The sequence below is a fragment of the Planococcus citri genome, chromosome 3, assembly GCF_950023065.1.
Source record: "Planococcus citri chromosome 3, ihPlaCitr1.1, whole genome shotgun sequence".
Lineage (NCBI taxonomy): Eukaryota > Metazoa > Arthropoda > Insecta > Hemiptera > Pseudococcidae > Planococcus > Planococcus citri.
Genome location: NC_088679.1, coordinates 36,886,584 through 36,912,526, shown reverse-complemented (window position 1 = coordinate 36,912,526; position 25,943 = coordinate 36,886,584). Strand labels below are relative to the sequence as shown.

Sequence of the window (25,943 nt, the reverse complement as noted above, 5' to 3'; positions counted from 1 at the left end):
ATAAAATCTTTTCATTTCCTTTTTCATCTCGCTTTGGGTAGTTTAGCAGGAGAGCAACGAGTGGTATATAAGTATTTTACGGATTTGAACAAAAATTATGAAAGCTCCACGCTGCAGGAAAAAGGAAAGTTTACTCGGATTTTTGTTTGCCATATTTTGGTAAGAAGAAACTTTCGGATTGTTACGTTTGTACGCTTAGAAATCGATCTGGGTGGTGGTAGAGAGAGAGTTACATTTGATTTTCCGCGTCAGAAGAGCAGGTGCGGGGTTTAAAGAGTGCTTCAGCTCGTAAACTTTTTAACGTATGAGTTTACTTTTTAAACGTTTTGTTGGTTTATATTTATTCATTTTTGAAATTTTTTTGACGGTGTTGACGATCGATTAGTGTTTGTAAAAGAAATTCCCAGAAGTATTTTCCAATTTTACGAGTCACTTGAAATGGTAATTTCATTTCAAAAACTATGCTATATCATATATATAAAGCTACAAGAAAAAAAGTTCCGCGATTTTTCATTCCGCCCCTATTATAGCTAGAAATCTGATTTTTTTTTTAATAGAAAGCTCTTGACGAGTAGATGATGCCAAAAATATAGAGAAGGGTCAATTTTGATTTTAGGACCCCCAATTTTGGGGGGGGAGGTGCTAAATTTGAGATATCAAAATTTCGAGAAAATTGTTTCTTTTAAATCTTATTTGAACCTCAAATCCAAAATTTGAACTTTTTTGGACCCATAGAAGGAAAGTTATGCCCAAAAAGTGGATTTTGAAAATTTTTGGACCCCCCTCTCCCCCCAATTTTTTTGGTAATTGAATTACAACTACAACATCTTTCATCATATGTTACTCGCACTTCCTAGCCCAGCTTTAAACTACTTTGGACCATTAGGGGGGGAGGTACAGCATAAAAACCAAAATTGGACAATCACAAGTTTCCATTATCCGATTTCAATTTTGAAAAAACGTATGGTTGTATTTTCACAACAGAAAATTTGTGTAAAAATTTCAAAAAGATTGATCTATAAATAGGCGCGCAAGAGAGAGTTATTTTTTTGAAAAATAGGGGATTTTGGAAATGTTTTGGAACGTTTCAGTGCCGAGATTCCGCGGTCGCGCAGCCGTGTTGTAGTATGTAGGTGTATGGACGAGGGTTGTTGCGGGAAGGGATGAGGTGTACGTTGGAAAGAAAGCGGTTTGGTGAGACTGTACTGTTGGTGGAGAGAAGAGAAAGGGGTTGCGACGTCTCCGTACTGTAACCGTGTCTTCTCACCTATTCATTTATCTCGAGTTATTTTTTTCTTTTTTTTCATCGTAAATTCTATATTTTATGTCCTTTAATTATTACTTCATTGCATTTCAATCGAATAAACGGGCAACTTTTTGACAAAGATATACTTATTATTTTTGAAAGATCCAATTCACTTACAAAAAACCTAAATACATCCTCAGAAAGAGGAAAAAATAGCGAACATGATTTCGTAACATAAACTTTGCGCAATTATAACAACCAAACGAAATAATCATTTGTCATTTCTCAATACGTTTCAAAATACGATCAATTTACGATCAATTTAATAGCAGCCTGGCCTATGTCAGATTTTGCTTTAGTGGTTGAGAAAATTGTTTAGTTTCTCTCACGTGGCGGTGTGTATATGTATAATAGGCCGCGAATCAACAGGGGAGGGGGTTGTATTTGCGGTAGTGACTGCAGATAAGAATGCTGTCGCCTTGAGTGCATGAGTCAGGGTAGCTAATGTAAAGATGAACCCATATGACCCCAAATGGCATGTTTGTGCAGGTATACTTACGTTTTTTGTCAAAATAAGTTATACCTGCATCTACTTCCGAACAACAAGTTCCAAGAAATTATCTCGACGACTGAAAAGAAAGAATAGGCATCTATTGATTCCTATTGCTTCCAGAGCACCTAATACACGACCTTCCTCTCTTTTTTTTGCATACTATATACATGAGCGATGCATGCAAAATACTTGGAATTTCTTTTTATTAACTGGCAAGAACACTTGATATCTATAGTATAAAGCTACAAGCAAAAAACGAGCAAAAAAGTTCAGCAGGCTCTCATTCAGCCCCAATTACACCTATGTAGGAAGCTAATTTTTTTTTTAATAGAAAGCTCTCGACGAGTACTTGATGCAAAAACTATAGCGAGGTCCAAATTTTGATTTTTAGGGCCCCAAATTTAGGGAAAGAGACCCTAAAATCGATTTAAAAAAATTTTGGAAATACGTTTTCTTCCAAATTGCATTTTGAACCGAATCCCAAAATTTGAATCGATTTGGTCTCATACAGGGGGAGATATGACCCAAAAACCAATTTTTGGGCCCCCTCCTCTAAATTTATGAAAACTGAACCGATTTTGCTCATTTTTGTTTTAAAATCTTCCTTATAACGTGTAGATATGTTATAAAACATTTTGAATTCAAAATTTTTTAGTTTAAGCATGTAAAATTAAAAATCAAAAAAACATTATTTTGAACAATTTCAACTTTGAACTTCAAATTTCTCGGCCGAATATTTCTAATTTGCTAAGCATTTTATTTATTATCAAAATAATAGTAAACAAAAAATCCAACTTATAATCCTCAGCGAGTATTTCTGTTTTTAATTATTCATTTTGCTTAGTAAGTTGTAAGGAAAGGGATTTGGGGTCAAGATTGAAAAAGCGAGTTCTGAGAGAGAAAAGGGTGAGGGAAGGGGGGTTTGGGGGCGCAGCCCCCAAGAGCGAGTTCCGAGGGCGAAGCCCGAGGAACGAGTACGGGGGTTGGGCCGCGAAGCGGCCAGGGGGCGGAGCCCCCTAGTATGTATATACTTATTCGACGAATTATTTATTCGAGTAAATAATTTGGTCGAATTTGGAAACACCTTCGAGAGATTTTTACATTTCGATTTGAGCAAGGTGTCCTCAAATTCATCAAAATAAGTACTGATTTGTACCAATTTTAATCTCGAAGTACCTACCTAATGTAGAACAGAATAGGTAATGTAATTTTTCCAATCAGAAAAAGATACATACCTACCTACCTATTTAATTATTTGTTGGTGAATTGACTTTTGGAAAAAAAAACCACTGAAAAGGGTCTAGGTAGGTATGTGATACCGTGATCATTTTTACGAATAATCTCATTTTTGCTCAAAAAATCCCTAAAGGCTGTAATTGCTCACTTTCTAGTTAGTTCTCATTCTCAAGGTCGTTGGCTATTTTCTCTCTTCTCTTGTGTATCGGTTGAAATTTTCCAGATTGCATTTAAAAACATGAAAACGATTTGAGAAATATTTGGATGATTATATTAAATGTACAAGATTGACTTGGGTATTAACATCATTTTGCATGGAAAATTTTTGGTTTTTGAAGTATGTTTACGCCCTTAAGGTCATATTCCTTTTTTTGTCAGATTGTACTTGGTGGAGTGAGTTCATCTGATGCAGAAGGCTAAAGCATGATAAATAGGGCTAGGATTTTTATGCGCTAAAAAACTAAAAATATGCGCTAAAAAAAGGCCAAAATATGCAATGCGCTATAAAACCCCATCATCAGGGGTATCAAAATACAGGATTTTTGAAGTGCTATAAAAAAAGTAATTTGTTTCAACTTTTTTTTTACTAATTAATAAAATAACTTTAAAATCAATAATACGAATTAATGAGTGAAAAATCATTGAAACAATAATCAAGACGAGATCAAAAAATTGCAAAAAAAGGTTGTAAATTTTTTAAAAATCACAGACGAAAACATACATTTTTCTTTCATTTTTGAAGCTTGAAAAAGTTGATGTTTTTTTTCTCAAATACGTATGTAGAAACAAAATTATGGAGATTTAGCAAAAATTTGTTAATTTTCTCACTCTCGCTTCATTAAATTTTTCAAAAGTCTTGAGTAAGAAGAAAAATAAAAACGTTTCCGGCAGCGTCGTTCGTATTAAATTTTTTAAAATTCAAAAAAATTGCCCCAAAATCGCAAAAATGTTTGATTTTGGATTTCAACGAAGTACGAACCTTGTTAGAAGTTGTGTAAATTTTGTTGACATAGTATGCTTTTAGTGACGCTGAACACGAATATGACGTCAGATTTTTTATTGAACCCGTCCACGGCCCCCAGCACCTCGCCAAATGGGGTAACTCGCCCCAAAAATGGTTACATTCGTGTGACACATGAAATAGTACGTTTTTGATATCGCTAAACACGAATATAGCCATAGTTTTTTAAATCGACCTCATCCATGGCCCCCAGAACCTCCCCCATAAAAGTCCAGAAAAATTGTTGGGGGCCGTGGATGGGGCCCACTCAAAAATCTGACGTCATATTCGTGTTCAGCGTCACCAAAAACATACTATTCCATGTGTCGCACGAACAAAGCACTTTTTTCAACTTTTACCCCCTTTGGAGAGGTGCTGGGGGCCGTAGATGGGGTCCTACCAAAAATCTGACGTCATATTCGTGTTCAGCGTCACCAAAAACATAGAATTCGATTTATCACATGCCCCAGATTTTCTTTAAAAAGTTTTGTCCAAAATTAGGGGTGGGGTGCTCCCCCTTCCATTAAGAGATCCCATCTCGAAACTTGAATATTTCGTAAAAACATCAAAAGTTTCGTCTATGGAAATTTTTTCAAAATTTTAAATGGTAGCTCCCACTTACAGCGCTATTTTGAAATTTGAACTTACAATTTGAAAGTTCAACTTCCAACTTTTGAAAATTTCAAAATGCTTAAAAAGTTCTAAATGCAATGTCCTTTTGAATTGTGAAATCAGTTTTGTTCAAAGTATCATAGTTTTGGAGGAATGGGCTGTTGAAGTTGAGTACCTCGAGGCAATGTGAAAATAATGGAAGCCCTACCGCCCGCCTCCTGAGGAGGCTGGGACCAAACTAATTGCGTGGTTCTTACTTACTGGGTGGGTATGTATTGTAAAAAAAATTGAGCGAAATCGAAAGACATGACTCAAAAACGTTGGTTGAGTTGACATGGAATGACCCATTACCTACCTGGGTTGAATCAAATTGTTTCAAAAGAGTGTAAATGCTATGTACGTACGCACATACTTAATTAGTAATGCAAACATTATCACACCTACCTTATAGGTGTCGCATAACCCATAGGAATTTCTTCGCTGTTGCAAGTTTTGTTGGAAAAATCACTCCACGAGGGGCACTGCTTGGCCATGAAGTAATTCTCGTACATCACAGATTCGGCGAAATAATGAACCGATATTTTATGGCTACACAGCATCACAGATATAAATTCCATTCCCGCTGTACCTATATTACATATTAAAATAACACCTTCGGAGTTATTTATGTTGAAGGATAAATAGAAAAATGGAATATAAAAAGCGTGTGTCGGATTTTTATATTTTCATCAGCTGGCGTGGCGTTATCGAAATAACCTACGCTAACCTATACCTCCCACATTGTACATGTACACATCTAATACCTATATACCTACTCGTGTACTTTCGTTTTAGTATGATGTGGTATAATTTCTAAAAAAGGGCGAAGAATTTCTGGTGGAATTTCTATATAATATTATGATGAAATTTAGGTAGAAATGTTCATACACTAAACACGGGTGTTTATCGTGTATATGTACTGGTTCAACAACCCTTTTTTTTTCCTACGCGTAGTTTCGCTAACCCTCGAACGAAGAAATGTATAGAACTTACCTCTGTTAGAATGCAAACACAACGGTTGTGGCAGTTTACCGCTATTCGGGTAAAAGTCAACGTGACCTACGCTATCTTCAAACGATATGAAATTTCCGCTCGTATGAATAACCTGTACGAATTCAGCATCGTTCACGTCTAATCTGTCATTCGAATTTCTACGATAATACAACGGATACGCCGGATCCAAAGCTGTAAAGAAACCGTGCTTTTTAGACGAATAAAATGAAAAAAAGAGAGCTAACAAAAACTGTAATTCACGAGAGAAAAAAAGTTTTTTGCAGTATTGCAACCCATCTCGAAGTCAGACTCGTTTCAAAATAATGTTCGAGTTTTTATAGTTCTCTACTATGTAAAATCAATCAAGCGATTCGTTCTCATTTATCAATTGTCTGTTTTATTCATTAAGTTTTTTTTCCCCCTTTAAGGGTATTTTTTTTCTTATGGCGTTTTGCGAGCAATTTAACAAAGAAATGATAAGAAGATGGAATCCATCATATTTGGTTCGGCTTTTCGCTTTCGTATTAGAAATCAATATTCGTATTTACACCTTTTCAAATCACCAACATTCGTCTTTGAAAATGTGAATATACGAGGAGAACTTTCGACGAAAACGTAATTTTTCATAAACGCTGCTCCTGCGAATAATCGAATTCACAGCTCATTGGTGAATGAAACAAATCGCTTGTTTGGATCGAAATTTTCTCGAGGTTTTTCTATACAAGGTGTCCCAAGATCCCATTAAACATCTTTTATGTTTTGGATTTCGATAAAAATCAGTTTCACATGAAAAGCATCCCGCAGATTTTGGCATTTAATGAGACAATTGGTAGTTTGGAAAAGTTTGAGAAACTAATTTTCCAGCGGATTGATTTTTGTTGGAATTAAACGAGCAATATGAAGGGGAAAAATTCTACGATGAAATTTTATCTATTTAATATTTCAAATTGAATGGACTATACGAAGTTGAAGGCTAGTTGGAAATCAATCAAACCATCTTAATTTGCGCTGCTGCCGGTTCCTAGCCTATAAAATTTTTTGTTTCGTAGACCCATACCTTCAAGTACGAATTGAAAAATGGCAGATGTTTGATAGGACACCTTGTATTGTGTTTTTTTCCTTCTTCGGGGTATTATGGTAAACGCTAGATATACTTTTTGGAACACCACGACGTTAAATATCCGACATTTCTCACTTAAAGCGATACACAAAATATGTACTCGAGAGCTTGATCGAGCGAAAAAGCTCATAAACTAAAATGCGTATTAATCAACGCAACGTAATACGCAACATGGAATCTGGTGTTGGTTTTTATAAGAAAAACACCATAAAATTTTCAAATTAATGATGTACAACTAAAATTTTACAACTAAATGTGATAACGAATTGCGAATGCGTTTGTTATCACGTTGGTACGTAGACTAAGAGCGAACTACGCACTAAAAGCAGTGAGAAAATGACGAATGACTTGTATACTAAGTGGATCTGAATTCATCTAACATATTTCCATCGTATTAAATAAGCGGTTTTGACGTTACCGAATATTTTAGCCAGAGTTCCATTAACACGTTTTCCTATTAGTCCGGCGATATGAGATCCTATGCTGAATCCGACTAGATGCGTTGTGGCCGAGTCTGTTAAATTCTTAGAAATCATCTCGTTGAAAAATTCAGCGAACCATTGGGCCACGTGGTCGGCGTTTTGGACCGCTGTTAGATATTTATCCACTTTGGATAAAGGAGACCAGTCCAATAGCATTACGTTCCATCCTCCTCGGCCTAAGTAAGCTGAAAAATTAAAGAGCACAATGTGTGTGAAATTAGAAGTGTAGGTATTTAACTGAGTGAGTGGTGAAGGGGAGAATTGCACCTTTACTCAAAATTTTGTGTATCACACAATCACATGCCTCTAGCCCCTTGGAAAAAAACTAGTTCAGGATGTCTAATAGGATGGACCACGAAAAAAATTCGAAGACCTTCATTTTGAGTTGAAAGTCACAAAACAAAAATTAGCTCCGGAGGAGCCCCTTGAGGGGAGATACGTATATTTATGGGTCCTGAAGGAAAAAATGTGATTTTTCGCTCTAGCTCGTACCTAACCTGTCTTGAAAAAAATGATCCATTTCCAAAAGAAATTACATGGGTCGACTCTGGCCATCCCCATGGAAATTCAAGACCTTTTTTAGGGTTCTACCAAGCGATGGTCGCTCATTTTTGGATAAATTCGTGTTTTGAAAATATTTCCTTCTCAGATATTTCGCATTAATTATACCTACCAAAACATTGATAGATTGTTTCTCAAGCTGAGAAAATATTTTAGAATACAGTGATGCCAATTTTTTGGTCATTATTTCCAATTTCAAAAAATCTAGAAGAATAGAAAAAAATTTACTTTTTTCTTAAAGAGGAAGCCCTAAGGAACATTTCTAGTCCTTGTCCTCAAAAAAAAAAAAAAAAAACATGGCCCTACTCACAAAATGGCGGTCATTTTGATTGGCAGGGGATGCGTTCGCTTCCAACTTAAGACTTGCACGAAATTTTTTAAAAAGAGCAGGCAAAAATTTATCTTTTGACAAAATTTCAAGTGCTAAAGTAGGTACCTTTTTCGATTTTTGGTGAATTTTTGAAAATCTTAAGTCCAAAAATGAGGGGAAAAATCAAAATCTTACCAAATTGACCTAGAAAGCTGAAATTTGGGACATGTCCTATTTTCGACCTGCCAAATCGATTAGAAACAGTTTCAGATCGTTTAGAGTAGTTCTGGAGCCTCCAGCAGATTTTTGAAACTTGAAATTCCCACAAAATTTCATTAAATGGAGTTGGAAAGACGAAATTCATTCTGCAAACTAATTTCAATACGCTACGAAGTCGACTGCAGGTGGATTTCAAGTTGTTTTGGAGTATCCAGCGACTTTTTGAAAATTACTAGAGCCTCCAGTAGATTTCTGAAATTTGTAATTTTCACAAAATTTCATCAAATGGAGATGATAAGCGGAAATTTACCCGCCTAAGTCCTTTTTGTTTTTCCTGAAACTAATTTTCAAGCAATTTTCCCAAATTTTTGTTCAATTTTCAGTGAAACTTACAAGGGAGGTGCCCCAGGTGACATGCACCGATTTACATGATTCTTGCGCCATTGGATAGAGGACATCGAACATAGTCTACCACAGAATTTTCAGCTGCTGAAGTTGATATTTCGATTTTTCAGAGCAATTTTTCGATTTTCACATAGCAATATTGAAAATAGAAAAATCGTCCTGGAAGGGTCAAATATCAACTTCAGCAGCTGAAAATTTCACCGTGGGCTACTCTTATCATATGTATTGAAATGCTCAAATAATATGGAAGGTTTCGGTATGCGACCTCCGCCGACTGTTTTTGGCCAATTTTTCAAAATTGCAATGTGAAAATCAAAAAATTGCCCTGGAGGGCTCAAATACCAACTTCAGCAGCTAAAAATTTCTCCGTGGGCTAGTCTCATCATATGTATTGAAATGCCCAAATAATATGGAAGGTTTCGGTATGCGACCTCCGCCGACCATTTTTGGCCAATTTTTCAAAATCGCCCTGGAAGGGTCAAATATCAACTTCAGCAGCTGAAAATTTCACCGTGGGCTAGTCTTATCATAAGTATTGAAATGCCCAAATAATATTGGAGGTTTCGGCATGCGACCTCCGCCGACTATTTTTGGCCAATTTTTCCAAATTGCAATGTGAAAATCAAAAAATCGCCTTGGAGGGCTCAAATACCAACTTCAGCAGCTAAAAATTTCACCGTGGGCTAGTCTCATCATATGTATTGAAATGCCCAAATAATATGGAAGGTTTCGGTATGCGACCTCCGCCGACCATTTTTGGCCAATTTTTCAAAATCGCCCTGGAAGGGTCAAATATCAACTTCAGCAGCTAAAAATTTCACCGTGGGCTAGTCTCATCATATGTATTGAAATGCCCAAATAATATTGGAGGTTTCGGCATGCGACCTCCGCCGACTATTTTTGGCCAATTCTTCCAAATTGCAATGTGAAAATCAAAAAATCGAGCTGGAGGGCTCAAATATTAACTTCAGCAGCTGAAAATTTCACCGTGGGCTAGTCTCATCATATGTATTGAAATGCCCAAATAATATGGAAGGTTTCGGTATGCGACCTCCGCCGACCATTTTTGGCCAATTTTTCAAAATTGCAATGTGAAAATCAAAAAATTGCTCTGGAGGGCTCAAATATCAACTTCAGCAGCTGAAAATTTCACCTGGGGCTAGTCTCACCATATGTATTGAAATGCCTAAATAATATTGAAGGTTTCGGTATGCGACCTTCGCCGACTATTCTTCGCCAATTTTTCAAAATTGCTATGTGAAAATCGAAAAATTGCTCTGAAAAATCGAAATATCGACTTCAGCAGCTGAAAATTTTGTGGTAGACTATGTTCGATGTCCTCTATCCAATGGCGCAAGAACCATTTAAATCGGTGCATGTCACCTGGGGCACCTCCCTTGTTAGTCAATAATTTTACTATTTTTTTTTCTTTCTAAAATTATACCTACTTTATTTGTCTGGTTCACTTAGTTTAATTCTGTTTTATTTATTACACTTGGATAATTTTTTTGTAATTTTAAACAATTTTTTTCATGTTTGGGTTTACTACGATGGAAAAATACTATAGGTAGGCCTAAATGAAAGCTTTCATTTCAAAAAGTTGATTTTGAAGAACACAATTGTAGCGTTTAAAATCTCTTCTCCCCCCTCCCTCCACAAATAGTGTGATTCATAATTTTCAAGAAGACTGTAACTACAAATTGACGATATTGTGAAGCATATAATTTTTTTTCTGTAAAGTGTGGCTAGTTTTTCTCAAGACCTGCCTCAAAGATGAAAGAGGATGTACAGGGCTACTGAGAAAGTTGGTCTTTTTTCCACGAATCGATTTTTTTGTTTTTTTTGAAGGTACGCGACTTCGGTGATGCAAAGTTGCAATTTTTCCTAAGCAGTGATACATTCGAATTTATCTGGCCATGGTTGAGTGCATAGTTGATGTTTATTTTTAATAACCATTGAGGCTACTTTGAGCATTTCTTGTTTTGTCGAATGGAATACAATTTCCTGAATTCAGTATAGGTACAGACCTATACGCTCATTATATTGTGATTTTGATGTCAAGAGTATTTCAAAAGTAGGAATGACCGATGGAGACCAAGCTCGAATAATTCCTTTTGAAAGAAAAATTCTTTAGAAGTTGAAAAAAACTTGTACTACGAGTATGCATGTGTTAAGGAAAAATGCTGTCTTCGTATTTGTCAGAGTATACAAAATTTAGGTAGCTACGTATTTTAATATTCCAAAAAGAACAGATGATTCTCGCATTAATTTTTTCTCGATAAATCTCATTTCTAACTCTGGTCACGATTCGAGGATCAAGTTGAAAATTTAAGAAATAGGAATCCGTGTTTTGAAATTGAATAATTTTTTAGAAAGTAGTTAAACGATATTAACGAAAAATGGAAATTTCCATTACCTACTTAAAATTTTAAGAATAGTATCGTTACTTTTTTTTCATTATTAAAACTGAAAAAAAAAATCAGCTCGAAAGGTACCTTTGTGTACCTATTAAAATAATGGAATTAATAAAAAAAAAACACGATGATCGATAAATGTTTCGAAATTTTTCTTTTTTTTTCCATTCCTTTGGCAACTCTGTAATATCGAGGTGAATTCGTAACCAGTAGCGATAATACGCTTGCTTTTAATCTCCCCGTTTCCCTGCGTGGTACAGCAAAAAAAAAATCAAGAAAAAATGTTAGTTTAAGAATAAAATTAAGGAATGTTGTGATACTCGAAGGTAGTGTTCACTTTGTAATATGATGGGGGGGGGGGCTTGGGTACTTGGTTGGTTAAACGAATCAAAACTATAAAATATATTCGAAGAATAGTGAAGAATGTTGGAATAAAAATCCTTTGCAGCTTTCGTTTACGTATAATTGCATTCCACTCGTAAATAAGTACAAAAATGAAAAGAAAAAAAATTCAACAAAGTGAAATATTTTGTAGCAATGAAGAAGCATACTGCATCAAAGCTGCACACCGAACCCTATACCATGTGAATACCTAGGTATTTCTTTCAAAGAGACGGAAATAGTGTGGAATTGGAGTGTATAGTGTGTTACTTGAAACCGTACTCTTGAGAGTTTTAATATTTAACTGATGAAAAACTTGGTTGAAAAAAAGGTGGATTTTTTTCGTGTGGTAAAAATCATAAATTCTTATAAAAGCTGAATCAAAATGTAATCTGTAATTTTCTTACGTACATAGAAAGGAATGCTGGTGTAGAATTCGTTCTTTATACAATTACCTCGGTGAAGTTGTCGACAAGTGAAGGGTCATTTTTATAAATTTTCTTAAATTAATGATTGGATGTCTGGAAGTTTGTCGAGCTCGAATTCTACTTATTACAGATTTGTCAAAGGGTCGAAATTGTCTAAAGAAGATTACTGCAACGATATCGTAAAGTCAGAAATTCCAGTTACTCGAATCAATAAACCGAACGATGTTGGCAAATTGATAGCGTGTTTTTTCATCTAAATTTTTTCCCCGTTTCGAGTGACCTAGAACGCGAGTGCGGCTAATTGTTGAAAATTTTCTCGTGAAAATTTAATTTTACCACACGACGTGAAATTTTGTTACGCGAAAACCAATTAAAGCCGGCAACTTTTTAAATTTACCCGCAAATAGGATTCTGGCAAAGTTTTCTGTTTTATTGGGCAAAGACAGCGCGAGCAGAATGTTTACTCTAGTTAGCATTACCTTCTCATGACTCATGTCGAGTATTATAAGTTTGAAGTTCTCGCTATGTAGGTACGTAGTACGTACGTAGGATGTTGGTGAGAAATTTTTTCCTCGTCTGTGTTAACGTACGTATACTACGTAGCAAAGCAACCGACATATTCCTTCTTCCTACGTTGTACTTTTTGTTCATTATCAAGGGTTGCGTGAAAGTTATGAAAAATAAGACCACGTTCGTTTCGCTTACCGTCTTTGATATTTAGGAACGACGATTCGTTGGCCGATCCTTTGAAACCGTGTATGATGACGACCAAAGAGTTCGATGCATTGTAAAGGCTGTTTGTCAAAGGCTCCGTATCATTTATCGGTATATCGAGATCAGGATTTGTTGTATTCAGTCTGAAAATTCCATATGTAAAGTATTTTAACAACCTTTGAAGCAAACGTACGTATTTCGTGTAGGTAGGCCTATCGAGTAGATAAATGTATAATATGTACTTGGTAAGCTACGTACCTGGTGTACAAAAAAACTCTTATTTGATCTGGTTCTATTGTTGCCTGGGTTGCGTTTGCTTCTAATTTATCATCTGAAACATGAAAATAATTCCTTTTGATTTTTATTACATTTTTACGTACATCTTCCGATACGAAGCTTTCCATCTTCTGTTCAAAATCGAAGATTTATTTTTTTATGGGAGTGTTTTCGTATCGACCGTATTGTGTAGTACGTATGTTCTAGTTACGATGAATGAATCTGATTGAATTAAATTGATATGTCGTCTGAAAGTCTAGAACCAGCATAGGTACTTATTGATGGTAGGCATGGGGGGAAGAGGGGTCAATATTATCATAATAGATGTGAAAATAAATGAGCACAATTTGAGAAAACGCGAAAAATTGTCCTTATTGTGCAATGTCATGAAAATGCCTGGAAATAACTGAAATTTGAGTAGGTAAAAAGTGTCGTAAAAATGCTCAAATATTAAACAGATCATAACAAATTACCTACAGAAAATTGATCAAGCATTGTGAAAACAGATTGAAATTTGGCACGAACTACACGAAGCATCGCAGAAAAAAATATAACATTAGAATAAAAAATGTTGAAATTCAGCAAAAAAATTGCAGAGGTGAAACAACATTAAGACTGGTTAAAATCACGGAATAAACGGTTGAAAAAAAATGAATAAAATTTGGGAAAAATCACGTGAAGCATCACAGAAATATTTAATATAAAATAGCCATTTAAAAATGCTAAAAAATACCAAAAAAATTGATTCAATTGAATTTCGCTAGAATTCAATAAACAAACCTTGCAACTTGTTGAAGAAATTTCTCGAAAATTGTGTTGATCATAAACATTAGGTACATAAGTAAAATTAATAAAAAATAAGTGTCATGAAAGTGGAGTAAAAATCGACAAAAATTACATGAAATGCATCTCAAAATCGGTAAAATGGGCTTGAAAATAACTAGTAAAGTCGAGGTGAACTTGGCATCAATTGTTTGAAATAGGTAGATACCTACCTATCATTCAAAGTCGGTGGCACATATTTTTCATGAATCTCAGATCGTGAATCACATTTTAAAAACTGATTTAAATTATTGAATCACGTTTAAAAAAATGATTGGTAATTATTTACGGCAAATAAAGTATGCAATTCTATTAACACCTTCAAAATTCGCATCTTCTACTTTACAGGAAAACGAGTACCTATGCAACTTTATTAATAATTAGAATCTGAGCTGATAAAAGCGATTTCATGATTGATTCTTTCCATTACAGAGCTCATTATCCCCTCTTTTTTCCGATTGGCTGAGTTTATTTCAGAATAGAAAGTAGAACCTCGATTATCCGACTAAAAAAATGCATCCGACTTCTTCCGATTAACCGATCAAAAAAAGTCGAATAATTTTTTATTATCCGATTTAAGCCAAATTTTTTATCAAATCATACTGATTTTGCCTTTTGTATTTTGTCGGGGAGCCCACTTAAGTATAAATTGCACCCCCCCCCCCCGTCGATCTTCCGTGACAACTTTTTTCTTAAAGGGGGAGTTCTATCCTAAGGAACATTAAAAGAAAAAGTGGCCCTACATACAAAATGGCGGCCATTTTGATTGACAGGTCAGCCGAAATCGCAGATTTTGCGTTCCAGCATAGGACTTGCATAAAAATTTTCAAACTGTACAAAAGTAGATCGAAAGATTTTATCACCTGTCAAAATTTCAAGTGCTAAAGTGGGTTTTTCGATTTTTGGTGAATTTTTGATAATCAAATTTAGGCCAAAAATGAGGGGAAAAAATCAAAATTTTACCAAATTGACTAAGAAAGCTGAAATTTGGGATACACCCTATTTTCGACATGACAAATTGATTGGAAACTGTTTCAAACCGTTTTGAGCAGTTCTGGAGCCTCCAGCAGATTTTTGAAACTCGAAATTCTCACAAAATTTTACCAAAATGGAGTTGGAAATCTGAAATTTATTCTGCAAACTAATTTCAATACGCTGCGAAGTCAACTGCAGGGGGATTTCAAGTCGTTTTGGAGTCTCCAGCAACTTTTTGAGAATTACTGGAGCCTCCATCAGATTTTTGAACCTTTCAACTTTTACAAAATTTCATCAATAAATGGAGATGGAAAGCTGAAATTTACTCTACACTTCAATTTTAACATCCTCTGAAGACGACTTCAGGTGGGTTCAAATCACTGGTTTTTTTTTTAGTCTAGTCAGTTGTCAAAAGTTACATATTAATTTTTTGTTTTTTTGTTAAATTTGTTTATTTTTTCGAGATGAATCCGAAAATAAAATCTAAACTTAAAGTAATTAACAAAAATACGCCGAAAAGTGTTCATTTCATTGAAAAAATCAAAAAATCGATTATCCGACTTTTTTGCGTATCCGATGTCTCTCCGCCCCGATTATATCGCGGTTAATCGAGGTTCTGTACTACAAATAAGTAGGCATCACTTCCTTTTCGGATGCTATTAGTACATACATTTCAAGTAAAATTAATTGTTCCTTGATATCGTATATTAGCTCTTACAGCTCAAAAAATCTGATTTCAAGCATAACATTTTCCCCTTAAATTAATAAAAAAGACACCTACACATCCCTTTAAAAATTATCAGTCAATTTTTTAATTTCGAATAAGAAATTCCAATTGTAGGTAGACGAAAATTTGTTCCCACGAAAAATGTTCGAAGTGAAATTTCAGCTCGACAGAGCCACATATTGATCATTCTCCTCCTCTGATTTGGCTCAGACGAATCCATCGTATCACTTTTATTTTCCTACTCGTAAGTGTGCTTTCAAAATTACAAAGTTTTACCAATTGTCTTGTATTTTATGGAAAAAATGAATAAATGAATAATAATAGTAAAAAAATTAGAAAAAATGTGTGAAAATTGAAGTAAGTAGTGAATATTCTAGAGGCTGTTTGAGAAATTCATCGTTTTCTCCACGGATGTTAACTTCATAACTATTGAATAACTCGCTGCCCTTTCCTATGGCCAACATTTTCTCTAAATTGTTTTTTCTTTCAATGATCAGTCGTATCTTCAATTCGACAGATCATATTTTTTTTCAGGTGATAAGTATGGTATCCTGTTACAGCCATATCTTATGACTTCCCTTGCAAACCCTGAATTGTAAATTTTATTCGTTTATTTTTGATAATTTTCAAAATCGTTATCCCACTGCAGCAAACTTGTCAAAAAAAATGACTTATATTGGCAGTTGAAAACAATGCCTACAAAAGTCAACTTGAGACCAAAAATAAATAAATATATCGTATAGGTTAAGTATACAAACTACACTGCAAACATTCGGAAACATGACGATGCAGAATAATTGAAATAGTTTTTATCCCTGTTCAACTTTTTTTTTCTTCTCGCCGACCGAATAAAAAGTTAGCAAGCCTGTACAAAGTTTTAAAGTGTCTCTCAGTTGATTAAATACTAACCGGAGTTTCTTTGATATTCTGGGATAAAAGAGCGCTTCATACTGTGATTAATGTCGTAGCCGGTAAAAGCGTCGTTTTAAATTCATCGTGCCGTTTATCGCTGAATCCGATTACTTAACGTGCGGGTAAAATTCTTGTATGTTCCATCGTTGCGTATTCGGAGGATGCGCTCTCTATACTCATATGTAGTATATTTTTACGATACACGTCGATGAAGCTTTTGGTCGCGGCCAATCTTGCATATATGTATGCTTTTCGTATTTCTATATACTTCAACTCTCTGCGCCCCTTCCTCGTCTCTCGCCTGTGCCATCTACGCGCCGTTAAATTCGAGCCTTCGTACCCGACGGGTGAGCTTAAGGATATACATACATGTTGAATAACACTTTTAATCAATCGACCGTGATACATTTTCTTTGTTCGCTGAAAAACGCTGTATTCTAGTAATACATGTAGGTATGTATCATGATCGTGTAATACATAAGTTAAGGCTCGGAAAATTCATTTTTAAAATTATATCGGTGTTATTTCATCATTTTTTTGTCGTGTAAAGCGTTATCATTTATGAAAAGGTTGTTAGGTATGTGTACTGAAAGGTAGTAGTACTTGCGATTCTGAGGTTTTTTTCTTTCTGAAATGGAATCTTCGCGAAAAAATTGCATGCAATGTTGGAAATACGAAATACATAATAGTCGTGACTTATTCAATAATTACCATGACTGTCTTTCCACAAAATCAGGGTAGTGTATTGATTGCTGTGCATGTCAGTAACAGGTCATTGTTATCCATATTACAAAATTTATGTTTATGTGATGCCAACCTATGGGCTAGTTCAAATATACCTTGTTCGTCCGAATTTGGAGGAGGTTCAGTATCGATCATGTTATTTTGTCGCATATGAAAGATTGTGTGTATGTAGAACAGTTCTTTCGGAAATTAGTAAAATATTCATTCCTATACTTCCTTTAACGTATACATAAGGAAGTGAACCTTGGGGGAGGAGAAGAAAAGGAAAAAGGTCACAATGGCCAATCTATTTAGAACCATTCATAAAATCATTTTTCAACAAGTGTGAGAAGAATTCAAAATGTATAACATTATTAGTTTGCCTCTAAAGTATAGGGGCTTTGCTTTCTTAGGCTATTACTAATATTTTTGTTTACTTATGTTTGACTTCAATGGTTAATTGTTATTGTGTCAAGTTATGTTTCAATTTTTAAAAAAATGAAGCCTTCTCAACAAGACGTAGGAAAAAAGCTCACATTTTTATGCCAGTGTTTATTGCTTAATCTCCCTGTCGAGAAAGCTTCAGGTAAGTTCGAAAAAGTTTTCAGATGTTTCAAATTTTTAAAATTTTTTTTCGGTTCAAGTGGTCTCATTGGGCTTCATCGAAACATGATAAATTTTCAACGTTTTCAAACTTTAAGCTCTTGTGGGTGAGAGTGTTGGTGGTTAGCCATTGGCTAAAAATCTGAAAATTTTCTTACGTCTTGTTTAAGTAATTTGATCAGAATTTGTTGCGAGGTTTTGTCAAATTTAAAAAAAAAAATAATAATAAAAAAATAAAAATGGAAACGACCCACCCTAGTACAATTATTACTTTGAACAATCATTTATTGATCAAAAAAAATGTCACAGGCTAAGAAACTCATTTATTGAAAAAAAATTGGGAAAAGTTGAAATTTGGATTGTTTTATTGAAAGTTTAACGGAAGTCTGTGATTTAAAATTGAAAGAAAAATCAAATTCAACTTTTTACGTCAATTTGAAAATAACTAGACAAGTACCTACTATATTAGGGTGGACTGCCAAAAAAATGTCAGCAAATGACTAAATTCAGCAGAAACCTTCATTTTGAGTTGAAAGTTACTCAGACAATTTTTTAGCTTCGGAGGTGCACTAGGACAGGAGAAATGTGCCCTTAAATGGAGGGCATTTTCGAAAAAATTGTGGGTTTTTCGCTCCTGACGCTACCCAACTGACTAATATTTTGAGGAAAATGCCCTAGTCCCAAATGAGAATATTTTGAGATTCTGCGTCGATCCATGCTACTGCCCTCGAAATCCAAGACCACGTTTAGGGTTCTCCTGAGCAGTTGAAAATTTTCGAATCGCTTACTTCTGAATAAATTTGTGTTTTGAAAATTTTTTCTTCACAAATATTTAGCATTAATTGAGCCAAAATATTCAAAAATGTCAGCCCTGGAATTTTCGGAAATATTTTGGAACGCAGTGTGCCAATTTTTTGGTCATTACTGCTGATTTCAAAAAATTGAGAGAAATAGCCAAAAACTTACCCTCGACACGCCCTTCTCAGCGTCTTTTCTTTTGTGGGGTCAAAACCTGAAAGTATCCCTTATTCTAACACGCCCGGGGTGTCCAGTTAGTCATAACCAGGAAGGTAAGGAAATTTCAGGGTAATGTATGTCCCAATTTTCATCTCAAAATGAAAAAATTCCTCGAATAAAAATTGATAAAAATCAATTGTATAGTACCCTATTGATAATTGTGTATTAATCCAACAGATCTCGCTAATTTTCTTGTGAAAGAAATTCCTCTCGCCAGCTAAAAAGCAACATAATTATGGACCCCTCCTACTCCTCCATTCTTGGCTAAAACACTGGTTTTTTGTTGTGAACAACGTTGTCTTTATAAAGGTTCATTTGGAGAAGAGTTTATGTATGTGCTTCAAAATTTTTGAAAACAGCGAAAATTTTCCTATTGAAGAATAATTCTTAGACCAAAAAATTGATGTGGCGAGGAAGAGTGGCGAAAAGTGCCTCAAAATTGTTGAAATCAGCATTCCATTAACTTTGAAATATTTTGTTTTCCCTTGTAGTTTTTTGGTTCCAAAGCTGAATGAAAAGTTGTGTTCCTAAAATTTTTTGCTAGCGTCAATAATTTTCCCAATTTAAGATTCTGAATAGAATAGTCTGAAGAAAGAGGTTCAAACGTTTCCTAAATTTTTTCAACATTTTTGTGGCAGCCTAATGTCACACAATCATTATAAAGCCGAAAAAGCCGACTGAAGAAAAAAAATTGAAAATGAATAGATTACTTACTGATCTTCAATGACATTTAATTCTGCTTTTTTAATTTGTCGATAATTTTGATGTGTAGGTATAATCTCCTCAAATAAGGGCATGTGAAATCGGAATTATTTTTTGAGGTCCGTTTTTTGTGTATAGAAGTCCGTACGATGTCGAAATGCCCAAAAATGACCGGAATTTACTAGCTTACATGATGAAAATTTGAATTTTTATAATAATAATCGCCCTAACTTCAACCGTTCTCTTAGCGTCATGAACATTGAAAAATTTCTGAAAACAAAAGATGAGTTTGGCAAAATGTTTGAGAAACTAGACCAGGAAGCTAAAAGTTTCAAAAAGTGTCGTACTTGTGCAGAAAAAAAAATCAGTGAAATGTCTCCTAATTCCGTAGTTTTGTTTAAATTTTTGATAAAATTGTGAGCATGAACGACGAATTATTCTTGACTTCGCAGCTCACGTTCAACTTTTTTATATTTTATTTTCTCGAATGAAATTTTCGAAAATTTATCTATCGGATTACTATTACGGCACGTTAAAGAATTAATACGTATTGTTAAAAATTGTAATTTCACCTGCCCGACGTACATTATACGAATTATTGGCGAATTTCTTTCCCAGCCAGTTTTATTTTTCAATTTGAACACACGACATTGTAATTGGCTTTATTAAAATTTACAACTCATAAGCTGCACGTAAAATTCAGCCATTTGCAGCATACCTCTAGCTACCTACAGCTGTAGCTAGCTACCTATGTATATACCAGGTATAAAAATATTAAATAACGACAACGACTCGTCCGTTCTAAAACAAACTTGGTAACAACGTAAATACCGTATAATGGATAATCACCGCACGTTTTCATTATAAAAAATTCATACGTTGTGGAAAAGTACACGTTTCGACGTTCGCAGGCCTTTTAAAAACTCTCTACATTTCCCCGAAAGTTTCCGCTGAAATTTCTTTTCCGACGCATAAACGAAGAAAAAAATTTATCCATTGGCAAGAAACACTAAATGGAATGGAGCAGCAACGATTTCGCTAATAATACTCGGGCTATTCCATTTTCTTCTAATTGCTATCATAATACGTGCTTTGAAGACGAACGAGTGTTTATATTTAAGTATGTACAGAAGCGCTATTGCTATCGGCGAATTATTATTTTGAATACCTATCTTTGTGTAGGTATCAACTATTTAAACCAATGTTATTTCAAGCTTGCTAAATTGTTTGATATAGGTATAATTATACCGATCGTCTAAGTAGTAGTATTAAAAATTTATAATTAGACATTCGATGAAAAGAGCATATACTATACTTTATTACTTGATCGTTAGTCTGAATAAAAAGTTTATGTATGAAAAATGAATCAATAGTGAAATCGCATTTAATACATCGAGTAAATACGCGCTTAAAAATAAGTAGATACTTTTATACATAAATAATACCTATCTTACTTGTTTTCAAGAGGGAATACGTTAAAGATAGGTACCTACATTTTAAAACTCACAATCCTTTGAAAAACGATAATTAGCATTTCAACTACGATTTCTTCGTTTATTAAAATACAGGAAATACGTGTGTAGAAACCTTTTTAAAGCTTTGTAAACAAAAAGAGTAAACTAAGGTGTAAAATGAAGCTTTGTTTTCGGTTTAGAATTCCATATTCATGCTAATACAAGATTAAGTAAAAATAAACGACAAAAATGGTTGGGAATTTGTTTTCGCGAGTTCATATATGTATATTTTGTAGAAAAGGTTCTGGTTTACGATTTTGGTGTGAAGATTTTTCAACGATTGAATCGTGGAATATTAATTTTTAAAATTCACTAAAAATTATTCTGGTGTAGGTACCTACCTAAAAACTGCGATCACTTGATTGTTTTACTTTTTTTCACTGTCACGTTTTTAAAAAGATTATCCATCATTAACGCCGTGATTTTCAACAAAATGTCACATTTCGCGATTTGTTTTTATCTATACACTTGAGAAAGATAGGTAATATTTTTGTGATTAAATGAGCCACGATCAAGTTAACTAGAAACAGCAATTGTCACAAAATCTCGAAAAAAAATAGGTAGGTACTTTAGACTTGAGTCAACGTACATAGTACGAATGGAATAGAGTGTTTTTATAATTATAATTTAGTTGGCTCGAGTTTCCTCAACTTATTACTTTTCGTCCTTGTACTAATACAAAGTTCAAGCAAACAGTTTTTACTTTGTATTTACCTGTTTAATTAAACCTGTTAGCTTTATGAAAAAAACTAGTGAGCAGAAAGCTCACCAGACAACCTCGTTGAAACCTAGAAAACATTAAGAAATGAAATCATTTGCGGAAAAGTTGCAAATTATTTATATATCTTGATTATCTTCGAGTTTTCTATCGAAGAAATAATTTTTCCATGTCGTGAAAATGAAATAAAAATAATATAAATTTTTTCAAATTATGAAAAAATTGTTTTCAAAAAATTTAATTTATTTTTTCTTTTAAACGAGTTTCCAACTTATGAGAAAATGAAAAATTAATCCCGGGAAATTCTACAGGCTACCTATATTTTTACTTTAATTATTTGAAGTCGATGTACGAGTAGAAAAAGTCAGATTCTTTTTTCTCTTTTTTTTTTAGTGGTAGGGAAACGATATACTTCTTTTTCCTCCGTTTTAAATTTTTAGTCAGGAAAATTTTTAATGAAGTTGGGTGTTTCGTTTATTTGTAATTCGAGAACGTTCTTGAAAATGTTTTGTTATTATTTTCGTCTCTTCGAGTGTATAGTTTAGAGTGTGCGATTAAGTTTGCGTATTTTTAATTTACGTTGCGTACGTTTGGACTTGACTCGAAATTTTTTTTATAATGAATTGAACATTAACTTTTGGAATATCCATTTGAATTGTCTTCTTATGCATGTTAACAAGCGGTTAATTTTGAGTGTATAATTTTCGTATTAAAATTATGTTAGTTTTGATGAATACCTACATTAAGACTATGTACCTACCTATGTGTGTGTATGTGTTTTAAAAAAATCAAGGTTGCGTGTTGACGTTAGTGTTTTGTTGTCTGAGACACTGAGAATACTCGATGGTCGCCGATCAGAACAAAACTTCGCCTACTTGTACATGGAAGAGCAACTATTTTTTGAGATGGAAAAAAAGTTCTGTCATATGTACAATTGTCTATCAAATTTTTGCAGCAAGTTTCTCAGAATTTTCAAAGGTTGAACTTTTATAAATTTTGAAGGTAAATTTTTGCGTAACTTTTCAATACGAGTAAAAAATGTCATTTCGTGAAATCGCCTTACTTTGAAATTGAAGAAGCCAGAAACAATATTTTACAGAAATTTTGGGGCATCCTTGATCCTGGAAAATGAATTTGCCTATAGAACCTTTAATTTCTGAGATGTGCTTTTTTTTAAAGATAGTCTTATTTATTTGCCTTGAGAAGTTGTACCAGAAACCAGAGTTGAAAATTGGATTTTCAAAAAATCGTATACCCTTGCCCCTTTAATTTTTAGATTATGCTCATTTCACTTTTAACGATAACCAGCTTGAACCAAGAAAGCGTGCCTGGAGGTCCTGGAAACCAGAATTTAAACAAATGAAATTCATTTTTGGGTTTTTGGAAAAATTTTGAAATTTTTAAAGATGGAAAAATTGTCTTTACCTACTTCGGTGTATTATGATGAATTTCTAACTTTTCGATATTTTTTTCTAAACAAAAATATTTCGTGCGAATAATTACTTCATTTCACCCCTTCCCCCTCTCCTCTTGAAAAAATGATCTCTTGGGCCGTTTTAAAGCCCGACTCAAAATGTCACATATGAATAGAAAGTCCAAGAATAATGACCCATTTATAACGTCATTTAATTACATTTTTTTATTTGAAAAATTTGGTAAGAACCTCAATTTTACTGGCGAATGACAGAAACGATGCGACAAAGATACCAAATTGCAAGAAAATTTTGTGAGCTTTATTGGAAAAAAAATCGAAAACAAATAATATTGCTATAAAAAACTACACTACAGAGAATTGGTATTTGGAGTTGCTGTTTAATGCAGCCTGTTTCAGAAAGGTACTGTGCCTCGAGATGAAATATTCTTCTCCACAAAAAATGAATAATTTCGAACTGCTCTTTGAATACCTCGAGTGGGATATCGAGAAATTATACACAGAAACCTGTGTCTTCCAAACCCTTGACTACCTATCTATTTACAGTGAAGAGGTCATTTTACCCCATAATCCGGCTTCAAGGGACCACTTGCGTGTAAATAAGAAAATTGTTTAATCTCGCCGCAGTATGAAGTTCTCGAAAAGAAGATGATACCACGAGTGACTCATTCGTTTCTAAGATACTTTTTGCTTAGTCTAAAGTCAAACCAACCTCGACTCGAAAAACAATCACTTATAGAGCATTCTGGAGCCTCCAGCGAGTTTTCAATAAAGTTGAAAAATTTCTTCGTGATTTTAAAATATTGCATCGAGTTTAAATTTTGTGCAAACGCAATAAACGCGTCATTAGCTTTTTATAGCTCTGCTAAAAGTTATATATCGACAACTTTTACAAAATGAAATTTTTTAGATTAATTTGATCAAATCTAATCCCATACTCGTATATCTATTTATTTCGAGTTCTTTTTTTGGCGAGTTGTGGGGCGGGGAAGAGATTTAAACGAAAATTACCAAATAAATTGCTATCGAAATGCTCGAATACACACATCGTTTGAAACGTTGCTAATTTTAGCATTGAAAAAAATCGACTAGACGCGACTCAAATAAGCAAAATCGTTTACATACGTGTAGGTAAGTACAATATATGAACTCGTATTCGACGATTCACGTGCTCGTCTCACACATTTGTACCTGCCTACGCGTTGTGATTACAATGAAAAAAGGCGAAGACGAAGCCAGAGAGCGGTTTACGAATAATTTGATGAAAATTGAAAACTCCAGCTCTGGCGTAGAAACATTTACTCTATTGTCGCGTGTAACCGTTGTAGAGTGAGACGGAGAGAGGCGGGTAATGCGACCGCAAAACCTTATTGTTGAGTGTCAAACGCCTGATTTTGAAAATGTTTCATGGGCAGATACCTTTTGTTATATCCTCATATGCCTAACCTGCCTGTGTGTACTATTATGTATTACTCCCTATGGTAACACTGCGTTGTCCTACTCGGAGCTGCACCCTAGACACAGCTACGAGCGTGTGGAACGGCGTAGTTCTGTTTCTTTCGGCCGGAGAGATGGACTATCGTGTTAAAGAAGTGCTCTGTTGCACTGATATATAAATATTCATAGACCAACCATCGTTGTAATCTGTGAATCATGTTAATTATGGTGATAATCTTGTTTGGATTATGTTAATCTGTTCTTATTTTGTGTTAATCGTCCAATGGGACACTGTTTAATCGGATTAAATGCCTTTTGTGTATGCAAATGTGTCGATTTAATCCACAACTTGTGGTCTATTCTTATAACGCCGTCCTGCTGAGCTAGCCAGGTAAGTTATTCTCCTCGGAGTATTTCTTAGTTCTCCCCTTTGAAGTAGTGATTTAACCCATTACGGTAACAGGCATAAAGTAAGAATATTCTCACATTGGCGCCCAATAATCTTCGAAAAAGACAGATTGGTGACTTACACTCGTCATCTGCCTTTAAATTTCCATTCCCGGTTGAAATTTCACACCATTGTGTGTGAAATTGCAACAGAGAGTGGAAATTTCCCACTGAAAAAACCATTTGTGTTTGTCCCCTCGTAAGGACAATAAATTTAGGTATAATTTATTTTTAGTCAGTGTGAGAGTTGATATTATTATATATTAACCTTACTCAGATATTCACATCATCGTATGTAATATCATAATAGATATTTAATACCATTGTGTGTAAATATTTCAAACTCAAATAAAGTTGATTCTAACTGAAAAATGAGTAATTTTTTCTGTCTATTCTCGTCATATTTAGGTAGGTTTGCATAGTCAAAACCTACTTAAAAACGTGAAAACGTGGTCCCTCTATACCTCCGCTACCCCTGCCACCACCCAACGCAGGATCGCGCCAATTTTGGTTGCAAAAACAGCGTGAAGGTCATAGAGAATGTGAAAACGTGATCGTCAGTTTTAGGTAGGTTTGCATAGTCAAAACCCACTTAAAGACGCGAAAACGTGGTGCAATCTATACCTCCGCTACCCCTGCCACCTCCCAGCATAGGATCGCGCCAATTCTGGTACCAAAAACAGCGTGAAGGTCATAGAAAGAGCGCGAAGTCGCGAACCAATCACAGTGCAGCAGATACATTACGCCATATTGTGCTGTTGTATCTGCCGCACTCCACCCTAACAACAACGAACGTTCCGAGCCGCCATATCAAGCCACATCGGCCTGTTATAGCTACCTCACTCTCCCTATACCAACGGACGCGGTCGCATCACACACCTTGTGCTGTTGCCGCAGCTGCGCCCTTTTCTATTCCAAGAACACT

The 25,943-nt window shown here is 34.6% G+C and overlaps 2 protein-coding genes across 5 annotated transcripts in view; one reads left to right on the top strand and one right to left on the bottom strand.

Moving 5' to 3' along the window:
- Positions 1 to 25,943, top strand: part of LOC135838348 (GTP-binding protein Di-Ras1) — a 176,910-nt gene that overhangs the window by 111,568 nt on the left and 39,399 nt on the right. The gene's annotated exons all lie outside the window — the stretch shown is intronic.
- The window catches only part of LOC135838680 (lipase member H-like), a 35,830-nt gene that overhangs the window by 654 nt on the left and 9,233 nt on the right, over positions 1 to 25,943 (bottom strand). The window contains exons 2-6 of the mRNA XM_065354413.1: positions 12,972 to 13,044; positions 12,705 to 12,856; positions 7,218 to 7,466; positions 5,680 to 5,871; positions 5,092 to 5,275 (exon numbers count right to left, since the gene is read on the bottom strand). Of these exons, the coding sequence (XP_065210485.1) occupies positions 5,092 to 5,275; positions 5,680 to 5,871; positions 7,218 to 7,466; positions 12,705 to 12,856; positions 12,972 to 13,044 (850 nt within the window). The remainder of the gene's footprint in view (positions 1 to 5,091; positions 5,276 to 5,679; positions 5,872 to 7,217; positions 7,467 to 12,704; positions 12,857 to 12,971; positions 13,045 to 25,943) is intronic.